This window comes from Heteronotia binoei, chromosome 1, assembly GCF_032191835.1.
Source record: "Heteronotia binoei isolate CCM8104 ecotype False Entrance Well chromosome 1, APGP_CSIRO_Hbin_v1, whole genome shotgun sequence".
NCBI classification, from domain to species: Eukaryota; Metazoa; Chordata; class Lepidosauria; order Squamata; family Gekkonidae; genus Heteronotia; species Heteronotia binoei.
The window spans coordinates 269,880,956-269,899,862 of record NC_083223.1 but is presented as its reverse complement, the minus strand read 5'-3'; the positions used below and the strand labels follow the sequence as shown (position 1 = coordinate 269,899,862).

General features: G+C 48.8%; 1 protein-coding gene across 3 annotated transcripts; it reads right to left on the bottom strand.

Annotated features, from left to right (window-relative positions):
* Window positions 1-3,613: 3,613 nt before the first annotated feature.
* LOC132588437 (protein S100-A5-like) lies at window positions 3,614-18,573 on the bottom strand. Of its 3 annotated transcripts, none has more exons than XM_060260830.1 (3): window positions 18,256-18,573; window positions 8,611-8,782; window positions 3,614-3,885 (listed from the first exon to the last, which is right to left on the bottom strand). In XM_060260830.1, the coding sequence occupies exons 1-3, from the start codon at window positions 18,291-18,293 to the stop codon at window positions 3,721-3,723; spliced, it is 375 nt and encodes a 124-aa protein (XP_060116813.1). In that variant the 5' UTR covers window positions 18,294-18,573; the 3' UTR covers window positions 3,614-3,720. The 3 variants fall into 3 exon arrangements, with proteins under 3 accessions (XP_060116813.1, XP_060116820.1, XP_060116828.1); XM_060260837.1 differs by lacking the exon at window positions 18,256-18,573 and adding an exon at window positions 15,855-15,947; XM_060260845.1 differs by lacking the exon at window positions 18,256-18,573 and adding an exon at window positions 15,859-15,920.
* Between the last annotated feature and the right edge of the window lie 334 nt (window positions 18,574-18,907).

Sequence of the window (18,907 nt, the reverse complement as noted above, 5' to 3'; positions counted from 1 at the left end):
ACAGCCATGGTGAGGCACGAAAGGGAAGATTTCAGATGCGGGCAAAATATTTCTTTTCCTCATTAATGCGGTTGGCCAAAGTAGTCCACCTGTCCTCTGCAGGTTAGCCAGCTCTGAGTTGGGAAATATTTGGAGATGGGAAGAGTGAAACCTTGTTATCAGCCTCCCCCCTTCATTCCATCCCAGTGCTATAAGATGTGTTGAACCTGGACAATAGCCCATGTTTGTGAGGCAGAATTTTAGTACCTATTGTTCTCTGTAATTTTAGATTTTATATATTTTAAATAGGGGTTTTTTCACTCTTTTTATGATGTAGCCGGCCCTGAGGCTGTTCTACAGGAAGGGCGGGCTAAAAATCAAATCAAATCAAATAAATAAATAACCAAACAAACAAACCTGAGGAAGGCAGAGTTCAGGGATGAAAGGGAAGGGAATTCAATGGGATATAATGTCATAGAGTCCACCTTCCAAAGCAGCCATTTTTGGGTTAGAACTGATAAAAGGAAGTACTTCACTCAAAGGGTGATTCACATGTGGAATTCACTGCCACAGGAGGTGGCCGCAGCTACAAGCACAGCCAGCTTCAAGAGGGGATTGGATAAAAATATGGAGCAGAGCTCCATCAGTGGCTATTAGCCACAGCTTATTGTTGGAACTCTCTGTCTGGGGCAGTGATGCTCTGTATTCTTGTGCTTGGGGGGGGGCACAGTGGAAGGGCTTCTAGCCCCACTGGTGGACCTTTTGATGGCACATGGTCTTTTTTGGCCACTGTGTGACACAGAGTGTTGGACTGGATGGGCCATTGGACTGATCCAACGTGGCTTCTCTCTTGTTCTTATTTTCTCCAGGTGAACTGATCTCTGTTACTCGGAGACCAGTTAAGAACATCTGAAGGGCCATGTTGGATCAGGCCTATGGTCCATCCAGTCATAAGAACATCAGAGAAGCCATGTTGGATCCAGTCCAACACTCAAGTGCCATCAGGAGGTCCACCAGTGGGGCCAGGACACTAGAAGCCCTCCCACTGTTGCCCCTCCAGGCACCAAGAATACAGAGCATCACTGCCCCGGATAGAAACTTCCATCAATACCTTGTGCCTGATAGCCGCTGATGGATCTCTGCTCCATACGTTTATCCAATCCCCTCTTGAAGTCCAATACTCTGTCACACAGTGGCCAAAACCAAGGGCCATCAGGAGGTCCACCAGAGGGGCAGCCTCAGGAGACCTCCAATCCCCTTGTAGAGGTTAGCAGCTTCCTCTGCCTAACCACCCTAGCTGACTGGATGTCACCCCTCACATCAGGAACAATGGCAAGATTTCAAATGTAGATGACAACCGTTTTCCCACACAGCTTACCTCGGAGTGACGTCCCTCTTCACCGTGCAGCGTCTGCTCGGATTTCCCACCATCTGCTCCGGAGGAGCAGGAAGTGCCGGGGCTTCTGCGTCGCAAATGTAAATCGCTAAAATCCAGTTTACGTTATTTACGCAAAAGCCGCGACTCTTCCTGCTTCTCCGGAGCAGATGGTGGGAAATCCGAGCAGACGCTGCGCGGTGAAGAGGGACATCACTCCGAGGTAAGCTGTGTGGGGAAATGATGAAACCAGCCAGAGGAGCAGATGTCTGGGATGAAATGAGGGAGACTGAGGCAGTGACAAAACGCATCCAGCCACTGGATGAGCACTCTGCTTTGATAATCCAGTCAAAGGAACCCTGAGGGATCGTTCATCATTATACATATGAACACCTGCAAAAGGGTAAGGGTTGTTTTTTTTAAGAGAACCTCTTGACGACAGCTGTTGTGGAAATCGTAGGTAGGGTTGCCAATCCCCAGGTGCAATGGAGAAAAAAAGCCGAACAGCCTCCGTGTATAATCAGCTTACACACTTTCAAGAAGAAGATGATATTGGATTTATATCCCACCCTCCACTCTGAAGAGTCTCATAGCGCCTCACAATCTCCTTTACCTTCCTCCCCCACAACAGACACCCTGTGAGGTAGATGAAGATATTGGATTTATATCCCGCTCTCCACTCCGAAGAGTCTCAGAGCAGCTCACATTCTCCTTTACCTTCCTCCCCCACCACAGAAACTCAGTGAGGTGGGTGGGGCTGGAGAGGGCTCTCACAGCAGCTGCCCTTTCAAGGACAACCTCTGCCAGAGCTCTGGCTGACCCAAGGCCATTCCAGCAGCTGCAAGTGGAGGAGTGGGGAATCAAACCTGGATCTCCCAGATAAGAGCCCGCACACTTAACCACTACACCAAACTGGCTCTCCATAATCGATATATCCTATCTCCATAAACTGGCTCTCCATAATTGATATATTCTATAATCGATATATCCTTCAATAATGTCAACTTCAACACTCCTATGTTGCAATTCTGGTTTATTATAAGCCTTGAAAAAAGTGTGGAATATTCCAAGTTCCTATATATTCCCACCAAATCCATTCTCTTTCTTAAGCTGCTTCCAGGCTAAGGGTGGCTCACAAAGAGTAAAATCACAACAAACATTAATTATGCATTTAAAAATAATACACTATCCAATAATATAGCAGTTAAAAACAGTTTGGTGCTATGATTATTCATTTCCGATGGCGTTCAGTGCTCTTAGGTGTCCTTTGTATTACAGTGACAGAAATTCAGTTGAAGGCTAGCCGGAATAATACTGTCTTGCACGGCTTGCAGAACTGGGTGAGGTCCCGTAAGGCTCTAACCTCCTCTGGTAGTTGGTTCCACCAATAGGGGGCAGCGACTAAGAAGGCTCTCTCCCTGATTTTTAGTCTTGGCTCCCTCGGTCCAGGGATCAACAATAAGTTCTGCGTCCCAGATAGAAGTACTCTCTGGGGAACATGTGGGGAGAGACAGTCCCTAAGGTAGGCAGGTCCTCGGCCATATAGGGCGTTATAGGTAATAACCAGCGCTTTGTAGCGAATCCGGTACACTATTGGCAGCCAGCGCAGTTCCCGCAGCTCCGGCTGTATGTGCTCCCTCATGGAGAGCCCCAATAACAGCCTGGCTGCCGCGTTCTGCACCAGCTGTAGCCTCCAGATTCGTGACAAGGGCAGCCCCATGTAGAGGGCATTACAGTAGTCCAGCCTCGAGGTGACCGTAGCATGGATCACCGTTGCCAAGTCGCCGCACTCGAAGAAGGGAACCAAACTGTCTCACCCGCCTAAAATGAAAAAAGGCGGATCTGGCAGTGGTAGTTTACTTCACAGTGATTGGGACAGGGTAAACCACTGCAAAGAGCCCCGTAGCGCAGAGTGGTAAAGCTACAGTACTGCAGTCGGAGCCCTCTGCTCACAACCTGAGTTTGATCCCAGCGAAACTGGTTCAGGTAGTCGGCTCGAGGTTGACTCAGCCTTCCATCCTTCCGAGGTCGGTAAAATGAGTCTCCAGCTTGCTGGGGGGAAAGTGTAGATGACTGGGGAAGGCAATGGCAAACCACCCCGTAAAAAGTCTGCCGTGAAAATGTTGTGAAAGCAACATCACCCCAGAGTCGAAAACGACTGGTGCTTGCACAGGGGACTACCTTTAAACCACTGCAAGGAATTGTGGGAAAAGAGAACTCTGGGAATACTCATATGGTATACCTGACAGTGAAGAGCCATTTAACCCTGAATAAGCCATTGACTTCATCTGGTCATTTGAACAACAGCTCGACATCACTATAAGGAGTCCTTTCCCCCTAAATTCAAAAGTCTTGTTTGGACATTTTTATTGAACTCGCGGATGGGCCACGGGAGAATCCTCGAAGAAGTCGTGGAAGTAGGTGCAAGCCACCGACACGAATCGGATGTACTCCTCGAAGTCCACTTCATCGTCGCTGTTCGTATCAAGCAGTGACATGAACTCCTCAAAGGCTCCCTCTTTTAATTTTAACTGGAAAGGGGGGGGGAATGTGGAGTGGGAAGAAGGATGAAGGAATTATTGTTGCCCTTCTGGAATTATCAGGCTTATCTTGGATGAACTGTCATGATTTCCCTTTCACAAGACCTTTGGAAGCTTGAGCTCTGCGACAGGGCCTACAGTCTATGGCTGCCAATCCCCCAGAGGTTCCCAACCCACCAGCCCACACGCAGCGGCCTCTCTAGGCATTTCCAGGAAAAACTCTATGGTTTTCCTGGCTGCTCTAGCCATTTGGGAGGGAAAACTCTATGGTACAATAGGCACCATAGAGTTTTTCCCTCCCAAATGGCTGCTAAAGCTTCTGGGAAAACCATAGAGTTTTCCCAGAAATGCCTAGAGCGGTCATGAGTGTCGCTGACGCGATGACATCATTTCCAGGTGACGTAATTGCATTGCGCGTGTGAAGCGCATTGGAAAGTCCTTCGCCGCAGAATGGTGGGGACTTGGCAACCCAACTACAGTCCCTGACGTTGCCTCCCAATGTAGCAATACACAGTGCTGGATTAAACCCTGTGGAGGACCCTAGGAAGTCAAAATCTTGGGGGGCCCCCCACAAATTATCTTACAGTATGAGCACCCACTCCACTGTCCACGGCCACCACTGCAGCCTGCGGGCACCTTCTTAAAAGCCCCTTTTTATTAAGCTGTGGGAGACAGAGAGAGGCAAACTTGGCGACAACGCCGGCAGCAACGGCACCAGGCAAGCCAGGCAAAGAGCGGCTCAGTTGCTGGCTGCCAGGTCCCAGCAGGGGGTTCCCTGCTTTTGGGGTCTTCGATCCCCCAAATGGGGACATCACATGGGGGATGCTCTGGTAGTTGGGCAAACTCTATGGTTTTGAGGGCAAAAAACCCCACGTACAGTTTTGCCCCAATACCAGAGCATCCCCTCACGACGTCCCGAATGCGATGACATCAATTCTGTGTGACATCATCACATCAGGGGCATTGCACCACCCCCAGAATGCCCCCAAATCCCCCTGCCAATTGGGCGAGGGGACCAGGTAACCTTACCCTCAATCCACTCATCCAAGGAGCCAGTCCAACAGATGAGAAGACTCATACAGAATCCCATGAAGTAAGAATCATTGCCCAAGTACTGTTGGGGTCATGGGGTTATTTGACATAAAGGAAAGAAAATTAGAAACAGTATTCTGTTATTATTGATTATTATTATTAGTTTATTTCAATTCCGCCCCTTCCCCTTTTTGGGGGGCTCAAAGCGAAGTACAACAGTTTAAATTAAGATCATAATAAAATCAACTTCAGCAATTAGTAAAGTGCAATAGATTAGTTCAGCATGATGATATGAAGCAAGATAGTATAGCGCCGCAACACAGTGTTGCAGTGGGCCATTTGGGCATAGGGGGAGGCCTACCGATCTAATAGGTGGATAGATGACCGCTGCCTCATCCAAACTTGGCGGAACAGCTCTGTTTTACAGGCCCTACGAAAGGCCAGCAAGCCAGGTAGGGCCCGGATCTCCGTAGGGAGCTGATTTCACCAGGTCGGGGCCAGGACCGAAAAAGCCCCGGCCCTGGTAGAGGCAAGACGGGCATCCCTTGGGCCGGGAAATATCAGAAGATCTTGGGAGGCCGAACGAAGCGACCTCTGGGGCGTATATGGAAGGAGACGGTACCGTAGGTATGTTGGTCCCAGGCCGCGTAAGGCTTTAAAAATCAAAACTAACATCTTGAAACGGATCCGGTACTCTATAGGAAGCCAGTGCAGGTCGCGGAGTGCCAGCCGTATGCTCACCCGTATAGGTGATGCAGACAGCAGGCGAGCTGCCGCATTCTGCACCCGCTGAAGTTTCCGGATCAGTTTCAGGGGCAAGCTAGCGTAGAGCGAGTTACAGTAGTCCAGCCTAGAAGTGACCATTGGATGGATCACTGTAGCCAGATCTTGGGAGGATAGGCATGGTGCTAGCTGCCTGATCTGCCATAGATGGAAGAAGGCAGACCGTGCAGCTGTTGTGACCTGGACCTCCATGGAGAAGGAGGCATCCAGAATCACTGCCAGACTCTTCACTTGCTGGGCCAGTACCATCGCCCGGGGCTGGGAGCTGGATGCACGAACCCACTCCTCCTCGATTCAGGTACAGGACCTCTGTATTAGTTGGATTTAATTTCAGTCCTGTTTAGGCTTGCCAATCCCAGGTCCCAGCGGGGGTTCTTCCATTTTCCCAGGCTCCTTCCCGCCCCCAGTCAACTGGACGGTGGGGGGAAGCCCCGCCCCCAAAGTCACCATGTGACTTTCCCCCTCCAGAGGCCCCAGGCTCTGATTGGAAAGGCTTCCTCTTGGGATGGGGTGTCTGTGTTACTTGGAAGAAGTTGGCTGCAACTCATGAGTAGAGAGACCACTCCCTTACTTCAGAGTTGCTAGAAACGGGGGTGGGGGAGGGGGGCAGGAAGGAAACATCTGCTGTGCACTTCATTATTCCCTATGTGGAGATCGATTCTCATATGGTACAATGGGGAATTGATCAGGAGATTTCGGGGGCTCTGGGGGAGCTGTTCTTTGAGGTAGAGGCACCAAATTTTCAGTAAAGTATCTAGTGCCTCTCCCCAAAGTACCCCCCAAGTTCCAAAACGGTTGGACCAGAGGGTCCAATTCTATGAGCCCCAAAAGAAGGTGCCCCTATCCTTCATTATTTCCTATGGAAGGAAGACATTTTAAAAAGTATGCTGTCCCTTTAAATGTGATGGCCAGAACTCCCTTGGAGTTCAATTATGCTTGTCACACCCTTGTTCCTGGCTCCACCCCCAAAGTCTCCTGGCTCCACCCCTAAAGTCCCCAGATATTTCTTGAATTGGACTTGGCAACCCTCGTCCTGTTATATTTCCTAGTTCAGTGCTGTTGACGTAGAGGGGAGTGAAGTGGCAATCAGACACTAAACCACAGAGATGTGGAGGGAGTCGCGTTCCTGCCCTGTAAGTTGGCTTTCAGCCATGTCTAAGTTGGCTTTCAGCCATGTCTTTGTGTTACTCTAGTCTAGGGCTGTGAGGCCTCCTACCGGCCGGCCTAGTTGCTTGCTATTCCTCCAAGAGGTGCCGGGCACACACAAAAAAATTAAAACCAGCAACACCATCTCTGTTGCTATCTGCAGTTTCCCCAGAAGTAGCTTATGGGAGCTCTGGGAATTACCAGAAAAATCTATAGTAAAACCTCAAAGTAACATGGGATAGCTCTAGGAATCACCAGCAATCTATGATAAAACCATAGAGTTTCCAGTGTTTCCTAGAGCTACCCTAAGTCTTTTTCAGGTTTCCCTCTAGAAATACCATAGTGATGCATACAATGTCATGCCCCACCATGTATGCCTGACCCTCCTGCCAGCCTAGCAGCCTAGCTGTGATCTTTTCCTACCTCTGTGTCTGATGCCTCCATCCAATCTGTCAATTCCTGCAATTTTAGTTTAATGTACAATTCTTTCCAGCCGGGCTTTTTTTGTAGCAGGAGCTCCTTTGCATATTAGGCCACACCCCCTGATGAAGCCAATCCTCCAAGAGCTTACAGTAGGCTCTCTACTAAGAGCCCTGTAAGCTCTTGGAGGATTGGCTACATCGGGGAAGTGTGGCCTAATATGCAAAGGAGTTCCTGCTACCCAAAAAGCCTCACTTTCCAGCAATTCCATCTTCTCTAACCTCAGCCCAGCCCTGGGACACTGGGAAAGGGTGTGCATAGGGTTGCCAAGTCCAATTCAAGAAATATCTGGGGACTTTGGGGGTGGAGTCAGAAGTCAGAGTGTGACAAGCATAATTGAACTCCAAAGGGAGTTCTGGCCATCACATATAAAAGGGACTGCACACCTTTTAAATGCCTTCCTTACATGGGAAATAATAAAGGATAGGGGCACCTTCTTTTGGGGCCCATAGAATTGGACCCCCTAGTCCAATCATTTTGAAACTTGGGGGGGTGGTATTTTGGGGAGAGGCACTGGATGCTATGCTGTAAATTTGGTGCCTCTACCTAGGGTTGCCAAGTCCAATTCAAGAAATATCTGGGGACTTTGGGGGTGGAGCCGGGAGACATTGGGGTGGAGCCAGGAGCAAGGGTGTGACAAGCAGAATTGAACTCCAAAGGGAGTTTTGGCTATCACATTTCAAGGGACTGCACATCTTTTAAGTGCCTTCTTTCCACAGGAAATAATGAAGGATAGGGGCACCTTTTTGGGGGCTCATAGAATTGGACCCCCTAGTCCAATCTTTTTGAAACTTAGGGAGTATTTTGGGTCGAGCCACTGGATACTATACTGAAAATTTGGTGCCTCTACCTCAAAAAACAGGGCCCCCAGAGCCCCAGATACCCGTGGATCAATTCTCCATTATTTTCTATGGGAATAAATCTCCATAGGGAATTATGAGTACCCAGCAGACATTTCCCTCCCCTCCCCCACTTTCTGATGAACCTGAAGCGGGGGGGGGGGCTCCAAACCGGGGGATCCCCTGCCCCCACCTGGGGATTGGCAACCCTACCTCTACCTCAAAAAACGCCCCCCCCCCCGAGCCCCAGATATCTGCGGATCAATTCATTATTTCCTATGGGAATAAGTCTCCATAGGGAATACTGGAGTTCCCAGCAGACATTTCCCTCCCCCTCCCTGCTTTCTGCTGACCCTGAAGCGGGGGGAGGGCCTCCAAACCGGGGGATCCCCCTCCCCCACCTGGGGATTGGCAACCCTAGGTATGCAATACTTACTGTTTTGAGACTGGGGAGTTCTGTTTTCAGTAGATCCAGCAGCTCCCTTCTGCTGAGCTTCTGTCTGTTGCCTTCCTTCCGGCAGTAGCGCTGGAAGATGCAAACCACCACGCCAAGGGCTTGCTCTAGGTTATTATACATCCCCTCCATCGTAGAGCATATGCCACCCGCTCTGCAAGGCAAGGAGGAAAGAGAAAGTTGGATTAGTAAAGCTGAGATCCAGCTTGGAGACAGAACGGAATGCACATACCCGTTGAATGGACCTGCAATTGGGGAACTACTTCGCTTTTTTTAACCGCTGCTCCCAATAAGTCTCTCCCCCCCACCGCCCCATTTCCCACAGGTTGTCAGGAGGGACCTGGGCACCCTAGCCCGGACTAATCCAAGCTTGTCGGAACACAGAAGACAACCAGGGTTGGTCAGTACTAGAATGGGAGACCACCAAAGAAGAAGAAATTGGATTTATATCCCACCCCCCACTCTGAAGAGTCTCAGAGCAGCTCACAATCTCCTTCCCCTTCCTCCCCCACAACAGACACCCTGTGAGGTAATGAAGATATTGGATTTATATCCCTCCCTCCACTCCGAAGAGTCTCAGAGCGGCTCACAATCTCCTTTACCTTCCTCCCCCACAACAGACACCCTGTGAGGTAATGAAGATATTGGATTTATATCCCGCCCTCCACTCCGAAGAGTCTCAGAGCGGCTCACAATCTCCTTTACCTTCCTCCCCCACAACAGACACCCTGAGCTTTTGTCTCTTTCCAAAGAGCCCAATGTTCACACTGAAAATGAGAAGCTTAATGCTGTGATTAGAGAATGTAGAACAGGGTTCCTAAACAACTGAGCTGTTAAAACTGAAGAAGGAATTGAAACGTCATCAAAATCTAGAGGGACGTCTTTTTAAGAAAGCGGCTGCATTGAAGCTACGTTCTTTAGGAGCACCCACCTTGTGATTTTCAGTTGGACTATTTCCAAGTTTGGACTTATATTTATTTATTTGCGAACGGGGGTGGTGGTGGTGGTGGTTTGGTCCCCTTGGGGTTTCTGTTACTTTAAAAGGCCTTAGCACCGCTGGCCTCTATCAATATTGTATTGTTCGTTATGTGTTGTACACAATCCTTGTAATATATTTTTGCAAACTGTAAGATGGTGTATTACTTGGTAGCTTTGATCTGTCCCCTGGAGAAAATGGCTGCTGGATTCTGTGGCATTGTGCCGTTTTGGAGTGTAGTGCCAATCTGAAACTGTTGGAGACTTTGAGTCCCATTGGATCGCTGGAAATGCTGTGTGCAGTCTCTTGACGAGCTGAAAAGATATTTTTGTGGCGTTTTGTAGTAGCTTGCCATTGGGAAACGCATTGTAAATATTTTTTCTGAGCTTTTTGCCTTCGATTGAGATTTATTCTGGAGCAGGATTTGAAGCGGGGGACGACGAAGAAGGATTCGAAGCAGAAGTAACCGGGTCAACTTCCTGTTCATTGGGACTCCACTGACGTTACTGTGTACTATTGGGAAATGTCGTTTTACTCCTATTGATTTGTGTGCATGATGATGTATTTTTTGTATGATGATATCTTTTTTATATATTCCTAGTTATTCAGTTACTATAACTTCGGTTGTGTTGTATTAATCCCCAGGTGGGGGCAGGGGATCCCCTGGTTTGAAGGCCCTCTCCTCAATTCAGGGTCATGAGAAAGCTAGGGGGGGAATGTCTGCTGGTCACTCCATTATTCCCCATGGAGACTGATTTCCATAGGGCTGAGGTGGCCAATGGTAGCTCTCCAGATGTTTTTTTGCCTACAACTCCCATCAGCCCCAGCCAGCATGGCCAATGGCTGGGGCTGATGGGAGTTGTAGGCAAAAAACATCTGGAGAGCTACCGTTGGCCACCCCAGCCATAGGTTATAATGGAGAATTGAACTATGGGTATCTGGGGCTCTGGTGGGGTGCTGTTTTTTTTTTTTAGGTAGAAGCACCAAATTTTCAGCACAGCATTTGGTGCCCCTCCTCAAAACACCCTCCAAGTTTCAAAAGGGTTGGACCAGAGGTCCAATTCTATGAGCGCCAAAAGAAGGTGCCCCTATCCTTCATTATTTCCAGTGGAGGGAAGGCATTCAAAAGGTGTGCTGTCCCTTTAAATGTGATGGCCGGAACTCCCTTTGGAGTTCAATTCTGCTTGTCACCACCTTGCTCCTGGCTCCACCCCCAATGTCTCCTGGCTCCACCCCCCAAAGTCCCCAGATATTTCTTGAATTGGACTTGGCAACCCTAGTCTGAACTGAAGATTCACACCCTTTCTCTTCAAGGCTGTGCCAGCTTGGTTTTTGGGTGCGCAGAAAGGATTGGTGCACCTCCTGGAGCTCCCCCCCCCTCCAGTTTTCACTCCATATCCACTCTCACCTCATTTTTCTAGACAACAGAGATGCCATCCGACGTCAGCCACAAACGGCATGTTTCACCAAGGCCTTTCTAACCTCGAAAGGCATACTGATCTCCAGATGCCTGAGATAAGCATTAGGGCATGTTCCAACCGATGTGTTTCCCAGAGGCATCTGGCTGACTCAGCATTGGAACGCACACCCATGAACTGATGCAGCAGAGCTCTTCCTAGGGTTGCCAATCCCCAGGTGGGGGCAGGGGATCCCCCGGTTTGGAGGCCCTCCCCCCCCCGCTTCAGGGTCATCAGAAAGCGGGAGGGGGGAGGGAAATGTCTGCTGGGCAGGCCATGATTCCCTATGGAGATCGATTCGGGTATAATTGAGAATTGATCTGTGGGTATCTGGGGCTCCAGGGGAGCTGTTTTTTGAGGTAGGGGCACCAAATTTTCAGCATAGCATCCAGTGGCTCTCCTCAAAACAGTTCCCAAGTTTCAAAAAGATTGGACCAGGGGGTCCCATTCTATGAGCCTCCAAAGAAGGTGCCCCTGCCATCCATTATTTCCTATCGAAGGAAGGCATTTAAAAGAGCACGATCCCTTTAAATATGATGGCCAGAACTCCTTTTGGAGCTCAGTCATGCTTGTCATGCCCTTGCTTCTGGCTCCACCCCCAAAGTCTCCTGGCTCCACCCCCAAAGTCCCCAGATATTTCTTGAGTTGGACTTGGCAACCCTAGTTCAAAAACCTCCGCGAAAACCAGCTTCAACACTAAAGAAGTTTAAGTGTCATTTACAAAATACTTATAACACAACTCCCCCCCCCCCCCCCCCGCTTTCTGATTATCCTGAAGTGGGGGGACAGCCTTCAAACCAGGGGATCTCCTGCCCCCTCCTGGGGATTTAGCAACACAACAGAGAAACGCGGATATGTGGAGCAGGGCAAAGGTACAAAAACCTCCGCGAAAACCAGCTTCAACAGTAAAGAAGTTTAAGTGTAATTTACAAAATACTTATAACACAACTAAACATATCAAAAGTGAAGTCAATCACAATTTAAAGTGACAGAACACTGACCACACCCGTATCCATAGTACTTAAGTCTTTAAGCCTGAAATTTCTTGAACTGAAAATCCAGGCTGTGATGAAAAAAAGGTCAATATTCAAACGGAGTGCAACTCTCCAGTCTTTTTGGTGAACAGATGAGCAGAATGATGTAACGCCGCAAGGCATCAGAACACGACAGAGTTGCGCTGTTCTCTCTGTTTCACGTAGTGCTTCAACGAGAACCCTTCAAGGGTACGTTACTAAAATTCTTTCCTAGGAGAGCAACGCTTCAATATTCTTCGATTACATTGGTCAATTACATCTCTAAGGATATTGAAGCGTTGCTCTCCTAGGAAAGAATTTTAGTAATGTACTCTTGAAGGTTTCTCGTTGAAGCACTACGTGAAACAGAGAGATTAGCGGAACTCTGTCGCATTCTGATGCCTCGCTGCATTACATCATTCTACTCATCGGTTCACCAAAAAGATTGGAGCGTTGCACTCCGTTTGAATATTGACCTTTTTTCACCACAACCCGAATAGAAATTCCATGCTTAAAGACTTAAGTACTATGGATACGGGTGTGGTCAGTGTTCTGTCACTTTAAATTGTGATTGACTTCACTTTTGATATGTTTAGTTGTGTTATAAGTATTTTGTAAATGACACTTAAACTTCTTTACTGTTGAAGCTGGTTTTCGCGGAGGTTTTTGTACCTTTGCCCTGCTCCACATATCTGCATTTCTCTGTTGTGTTGCTAAATCCCCAGGAGGGGGCAGGAGATCCCCAGGTTTGGAGGCTGCCCCCCCACTTCAGGATCATCAGAAAGCGGGGGGGGGGGGGGACAGGGGGGGAGGGAAATATCTGCCGGGCACTCCATTGTTCCCTATGCAGACCAATTCCCATAGGGTATAATGAAGAATTGATCTGCGGGTATTTGGGGCTCTGGAGGGGATATGTTTTGAGATAGAAGCACCAAATTTTCAGCATTGCATCCAGTGCCTCTCCCCAAAATACCCTCCAAGCTTCAAAAAGTTTGGACCAGGGGGTCCAATTCTATGAGCCCCCAAAAAGGTGCCCCTATTTTTCATTATTTCCAATGGAGGGAAGGCATTTTAAAGGTGTGCAATGGTCGCTTTCAATGTGGTGGCCAGAACTCCCTTTGGAGTTATGCTTGTCACAACCTCGCTTCTGGCTTCACCCTCCAACATCTCCTGGCTGCACTCCTAAAGTCTCCTGGCTCTACCCCCAAAGATTTCTTGAATTGGACTTGGGAACCCAAGCTCTTGCAAATGCACTTTCTTAGAATCATAGAATCCTACAGTTGGAAGGGGCCAGACAGACCATCTAGTCCAACTCCCCGCTCCAGGCAGGATCAGCCTAAAGCATCTCCGACAAATAATCATCCAGTTGTGTTTTGAAGACTGCCAGTGAAGGGGTCATTTTGAAGAATAATAGGGGAGGGACGGTGGCTCAGTGGTAGAGCATCTGCTTGGGAAGCAGAAGGTCCCAGGTTCAATCCCCGGCATCTCCAAGAAAGGGTCCAGGCAAATTGGTGTGAAAAACCTCAGCTTGAGACCCTGAAGAGCCGCTGCCAGTCTGAGAAGACAATACTGACTTTGATGGACCAAAGGTCTGATTCAGTATAAGGCAGCTTCATATGTTCATATGTTCAATAGGTGGTGGAGCTAATTTAGGGTTGCCAAGTCCAATTCAAGAAATATCTGGGGACTTTGAGGGTGGGGCCCGGAGACTTTGGGGGTGGGGCCAGGAGACATTGGGGGTGGAGTCATGAGCAAGGTTGGAACAAGTACAATTGAACTCCAAAGGGAGTTCTGGCCATCACATTGAAAGGGACTGCACACCTTTTTAATGCCTTCCCCCCATTAGAAGTAAAGAAGGATAGGGGCACCTTCTTTGGGCGCTCATAGAATTGGCCCATCTGGTCCAATCCTTTCGGAACTTGGGGGGTGTTTTGAAAAAAGGCAACAGATGCTATGCTGCAAATTTGGTGCCTCTACCTCAACGAACATCCCCCCCAGAGCCCCAGATACTCGCGGATCAATTCCCCATTATTCCCTATGGGAATCATTCTCCATAGGGAATAATAGAGTGCCCAGTAGACATTTCCCTTCCCCCCTCTGCTTTCTAAAGTGAGGGAGAGCCTCCAAACTGGGGAATTCCCTGCCCTCTCTCTCTCTCTCACACACACACACACACTTACTGGGTCTGGTTCCTCCACAACTTTACTTGCTCTGAAAACGAAAGCAAAAAAACCGGAGGATCTGTGCTCTGACGAAACTGCTGTTGACCCTTCCCCATGAACCGCTTCCGGTTTCCTGCTCAACTTTATAAAAGCACACATTTTAAAAACGGACCTGTTTGCAGGTTTCTAAACCTGCCGGAGCTCTAGAAGTACATGGTGACTGTGGGGGCGGGGCTCCCCCTGCTGGCCAGCTGGCTGGGGGCAGGGAAAAGCCTGTAAAACCTGGAGACTGGGAAGCCTAAGCTCATTAGCGTAACATTAACATATGCCACCCCCTCCATCAGCCAAAAGCAAACCGACGCAAGAAAGGAGAGCCCCGAGCAAATGAGGCCTCGCTCGCCTGGGGCTCTCCTGGGCTCCCCCCCCCCATTCAAAAGGCCAGCAAGCCACCCGCCACCCAAAATCACATAAGAAGTGGAGAAAGTGTGGCATGGGCTTCTCCAGGGGTTAATGAGGGCTGCTGGGGGTGTGGACCTGGTGGTTGGCTGGCTGGTTGCTCTCCCAATCCAGGGATTGTTATGCAGCTGCATCTACTATTCAATGGACAAGGTAGGGGGGAGGAGGAGGAGGGGGAACCATTAGAAAGGTTCAGGAGCTCTGCTCCTGTGAGCTGCTGCTGAATTCAAGGCCTGCTAATATCCAACTGGTACCTTTCTGCTTGTAATTTGAGCCCATTGCTTCGGGTCCTATCCTTGGCTGCCAAGTGAAACAGCTCCTTGACCTCCTCTAAATGACGGCCTTTCAAAGATTTAAAGAGAGCACTCATGCCCTCCCCCCTCAGTCTCCTCTTCTCCAGACTGAACATTCCCGAGGCCCTCAGTCTTTCCTCCGAGAGTTCTTCCTCCAGGCCCTGGATCATCCTCGTTGTTCTCTTCTGCACCCGCTTGATTTTGTCCACATTTTTTTTTGAAGCGGGGCCTCCAGAACATATGCAGCTGCCTTCTACTGAATCGGACCCTGGGTCCATCAAAGTCAGTATCGTGTACTCAGACTGGCAGCGGCTCTCCAGGGTCTCAAGCTGAGGTTTTTCATGCCTGCTTGCCTGGACCCCTTTTTAGTTGGAGAAGCTGGAGACTGAACCTGGGACCTTCTGCTTACCAAGCAGATGCTCTACCACTGACCCACCGTCCCTCATGAACATATGAAACTGCCTTATACTGAATCAGACCCTGAGTCCTCAAAGTCAGTATTGTATGCTTAGACTGGCAGCAGCTCTCCAGGGTCCCAAGCTGAGGTTTTTCACGCCTGTTTGCCTGGACCCTTTTTAGTTGGAGATGCCGGGGATTGAACCTGGGACCTTCTGCTGACCAAGCAGATGCTCTACCACTGAGCCACCATCCCTCCCCCATAGTATTCCACACAGCACACAGTATTCCGGAAGCAGTCCTGATGTGCCAAGAAATGGAACTTTATACGCTCATCCCATTCAATCCAGCCACCACTCCCTCCAGCCAAGACATTATTTGACACAATTCCAAAGTAACAACAAGCTCCCAGCCTAAGCACCTGGAAAAGTACTGTTGTGACCCCCCTCCCCAAAGGAAAAATATAAATATACCAACCAAAACATCCAGCGATAATGTTCTGTAGGAGCCAAGCAAACAGGTTGGGAAGGAGGAAGATTGTATTTTTCCAGCTTCCCCAACGCCTACCGACCTGTACTAGATTTCCTTCTACAGCTGCTGCCGGAACATTCTAACTAGGACAAGCCCGCACGTTAATTCATAAGGCAGACAGGCCTTGGGAACTATCCACCCATCGGTTGCATCACATCTGATGCCAATACACACCCTCAGGTGCTTCAAGAGCAGGACATCGCCACCCGCAAAACCTCACAGCTGGTGTTTCGTCTTTTCCCCGTCTGGTGTCCCATTTGACAGCAAATGGTCTGCGCATGAGGTGCGTTCTGAAATGCAAGTCTGTTGTTTATAAAAAATAATCTGGATGATCCAGAGCAAAATTTAAGACTCAGGCATTCAGCAAAGGAGCCCATGGTATTCCTGCGCGTAGAATCCACCCTTCCAAGCACCCATTTTCTCCAAGCTGATCTCTGCCAGCTGGAGAACAGTTGTGAAAGCGGAAGGACTCCAGGCCCGACATAGAGGCTGGAAACCCTAGAACTGGACTGTGGCACAGGTTCAAACCAATGTTCCCTCTAAGCTGAGTTAGCGTGAGCTAGTTCACAGATTTTTAGCCTCCAGCTCACACATTTTTGTCTTAGCTCAGGAAAAATGGCCCCGGAGCACAATCATTTATGCAGTAGCTCACAACTTTAATGCCAGCAGCTCACAACTTTGATACCAGTAGCTCACAAAGCAGAATTTTTGCTCACAAGACTCTGCAGCATGGAAGGAACATTAAACTAGGGTTGCCAAGTCTGGGTCAGAAAATACCTGGAGATTCTGGGGATGGAGGAGAGGGCGGGGTTTGGGGAGGGGCCTCAGCATGAGAGCCAGTTTGGTGTAGTGGTTAAGTGTGCGGACTCTTATCTGGGAGAACCAGGTTTGATACCCCACTCCTCCACTTGCACCTGCTGGAATGGCCTTGGGTCAGCCATAGCTCTGGCAGAGTTTGTCCTTGAAAGGGCAGCTGCTGTGAGAGCCCTCTCAGCCCCACCCACCTCACAGGGTGTCTGTTGTGAGGGGAGAAGACATAGGAGATTGTAAGCCGCTCTGAGTCTCTGATTCAGGGAGAAGGGCGGGATATAAATCTGCAATTCTTCTTCTTCTTCTTCTTCTTCTTCTTCTTCTTCTTCTTCTTCTTCTTCTTCTTCTTCTTCTTCTTCTTCTTCAATACGATAAAGCCCACCCTTCCAAACAGCCATTTTCTCCAGAGGAGCTGATCTCTGCCAGCTGGAGATCAGTGGTAAAAGAGGGAGATCTCCAGGCCCCACCTGGAGGTTGGCAACCCTGAGTCATAAAGAGATAACACAGATCTGTCTACAAGTCTGAGAAAAGCCTCAGTTTTGCAGAAAAATCGCTGTGTTTTTTTTTTAAAGCCACTGGGGTTTTAAAAAACCCAAATAATAGAAGCAAGCACCTGTATTTTAAGAAACAAACACCTTCTGTGGCCATCATAGGGCCAATTACAACAGTACTACCTGTTGTAGATTTGGGGGGTTTTCTCCAGTAAAAGGCAGTGAAAGCGATAGGGGTTTTTCTCCCAACACTGTTTTAGCTTTTGAGGGAGGACTCATAAGAGCCAGGTCTGAGAGCAACTACTAGGTAACTGGTTACCAACAAGTTTGAATGACTCACCCAGGCCTGGCTGCTTGTTACTATTAGCCTTGCCAGGTCTGATGACTGTACCAGTGAGGGAGGTGGCGAGACTTTCCAGGAGCGGGTGTGGGGCACCACAACGTGCTGACATCGTGCGGAAGTGATGTCATCGTGTCAGCAACGTTGCATGGCAACGCTCTGCTTTGGGGGCAAAATTCTGTGGTAAAATCACTCTCAAACCATAGAGTTTTGTCTAAAAAAAAAAGTCATCATGTGACATCGGCGACGTTATGATGTCACTTCTGTGTGACTTCAGCACATCACGTTTGGGGATGGGATTTCCCCCCACCGGCCAACTGGTCAGCAGCTGGCAGGAGCCTGAAAAACTAGGGGATCCCCTACCTCTAATTACCAAGAGTGGAATTCTAGCAGGAGCTCCTTTGCATATTAGGCCACACACCCCTGATGTAGCCAATCCTCCAAGAGCTTACAAGGCTCTTTTTTGTAAGCTCTCGGAGGATTGGCTACATCAGGGGGTGTGGCCTAATACACAAAGGAGCTCCTGCTAGAATTCCACCCCTGCTAATTGCTATTCAAAAGCAGCCACCCCTTAATAGCCAATGTGTTGTGGTACTTGGAGTTTCAGATTAGGACCTGTGAGAGCCGTGTTCAAATCCTAACTCTGCCATGGGAGCTAACTGGGTGGCTTTGGGTCTGTCATGCAATCTCAGCTTCACTTACCTAACAGGTGAAGATAAAATGTAGCAGAAAAGAACCATCCAAGGTGTTTTCTGTTTCCCTTGGGGAAAATAGTAGGGTATAAATGAGGAAAATAATAAATATAGCAGAAGATGGGAGGGGGGCAGATAAATATAGGTTGGCTGGTGGGAGGGAACTAGAGAAGAAAGTAGGGAAAGGTGAGGCTATGGGGGGTGCCAGGAAGAAGGAGAGGGGAGAAGGTTTTATTTGACAGAGAAAATTATATCCTTCTCCCTTCCCTCCAGCTCCTTCCTTGTATCGCCTTCTCCTGAACGCATGAACTCAGAAGTAAATCCCATTGTAGTTTACTGGCATTGACTCCCTAACAAGTATATTAGAACTTACAGGAGAAAGAAGTAAAACCTGCTCTTAATTGGTTTTAAATGCCTGGGAAAACAGATTGGGCCCCTTGCAGGTGGAACTGAGAAAACTGACTGCCTTGTTGACTGAATCAGAGGCAAAAAACAGGATGCGGAGGAAACCAATGGAGGCAGATATGGAAAATTTGAAGGGGGGGGGGGGTTACGGAAAGCAGCACAGTGACTTCTCTGTGGGTGTTTTGCAGCCCTTAGAATTAGGATGGAAGAAGATTTTAAGGGAAGAAACTGGTTTTTGTTCAAGGCAGTTTCTTTCC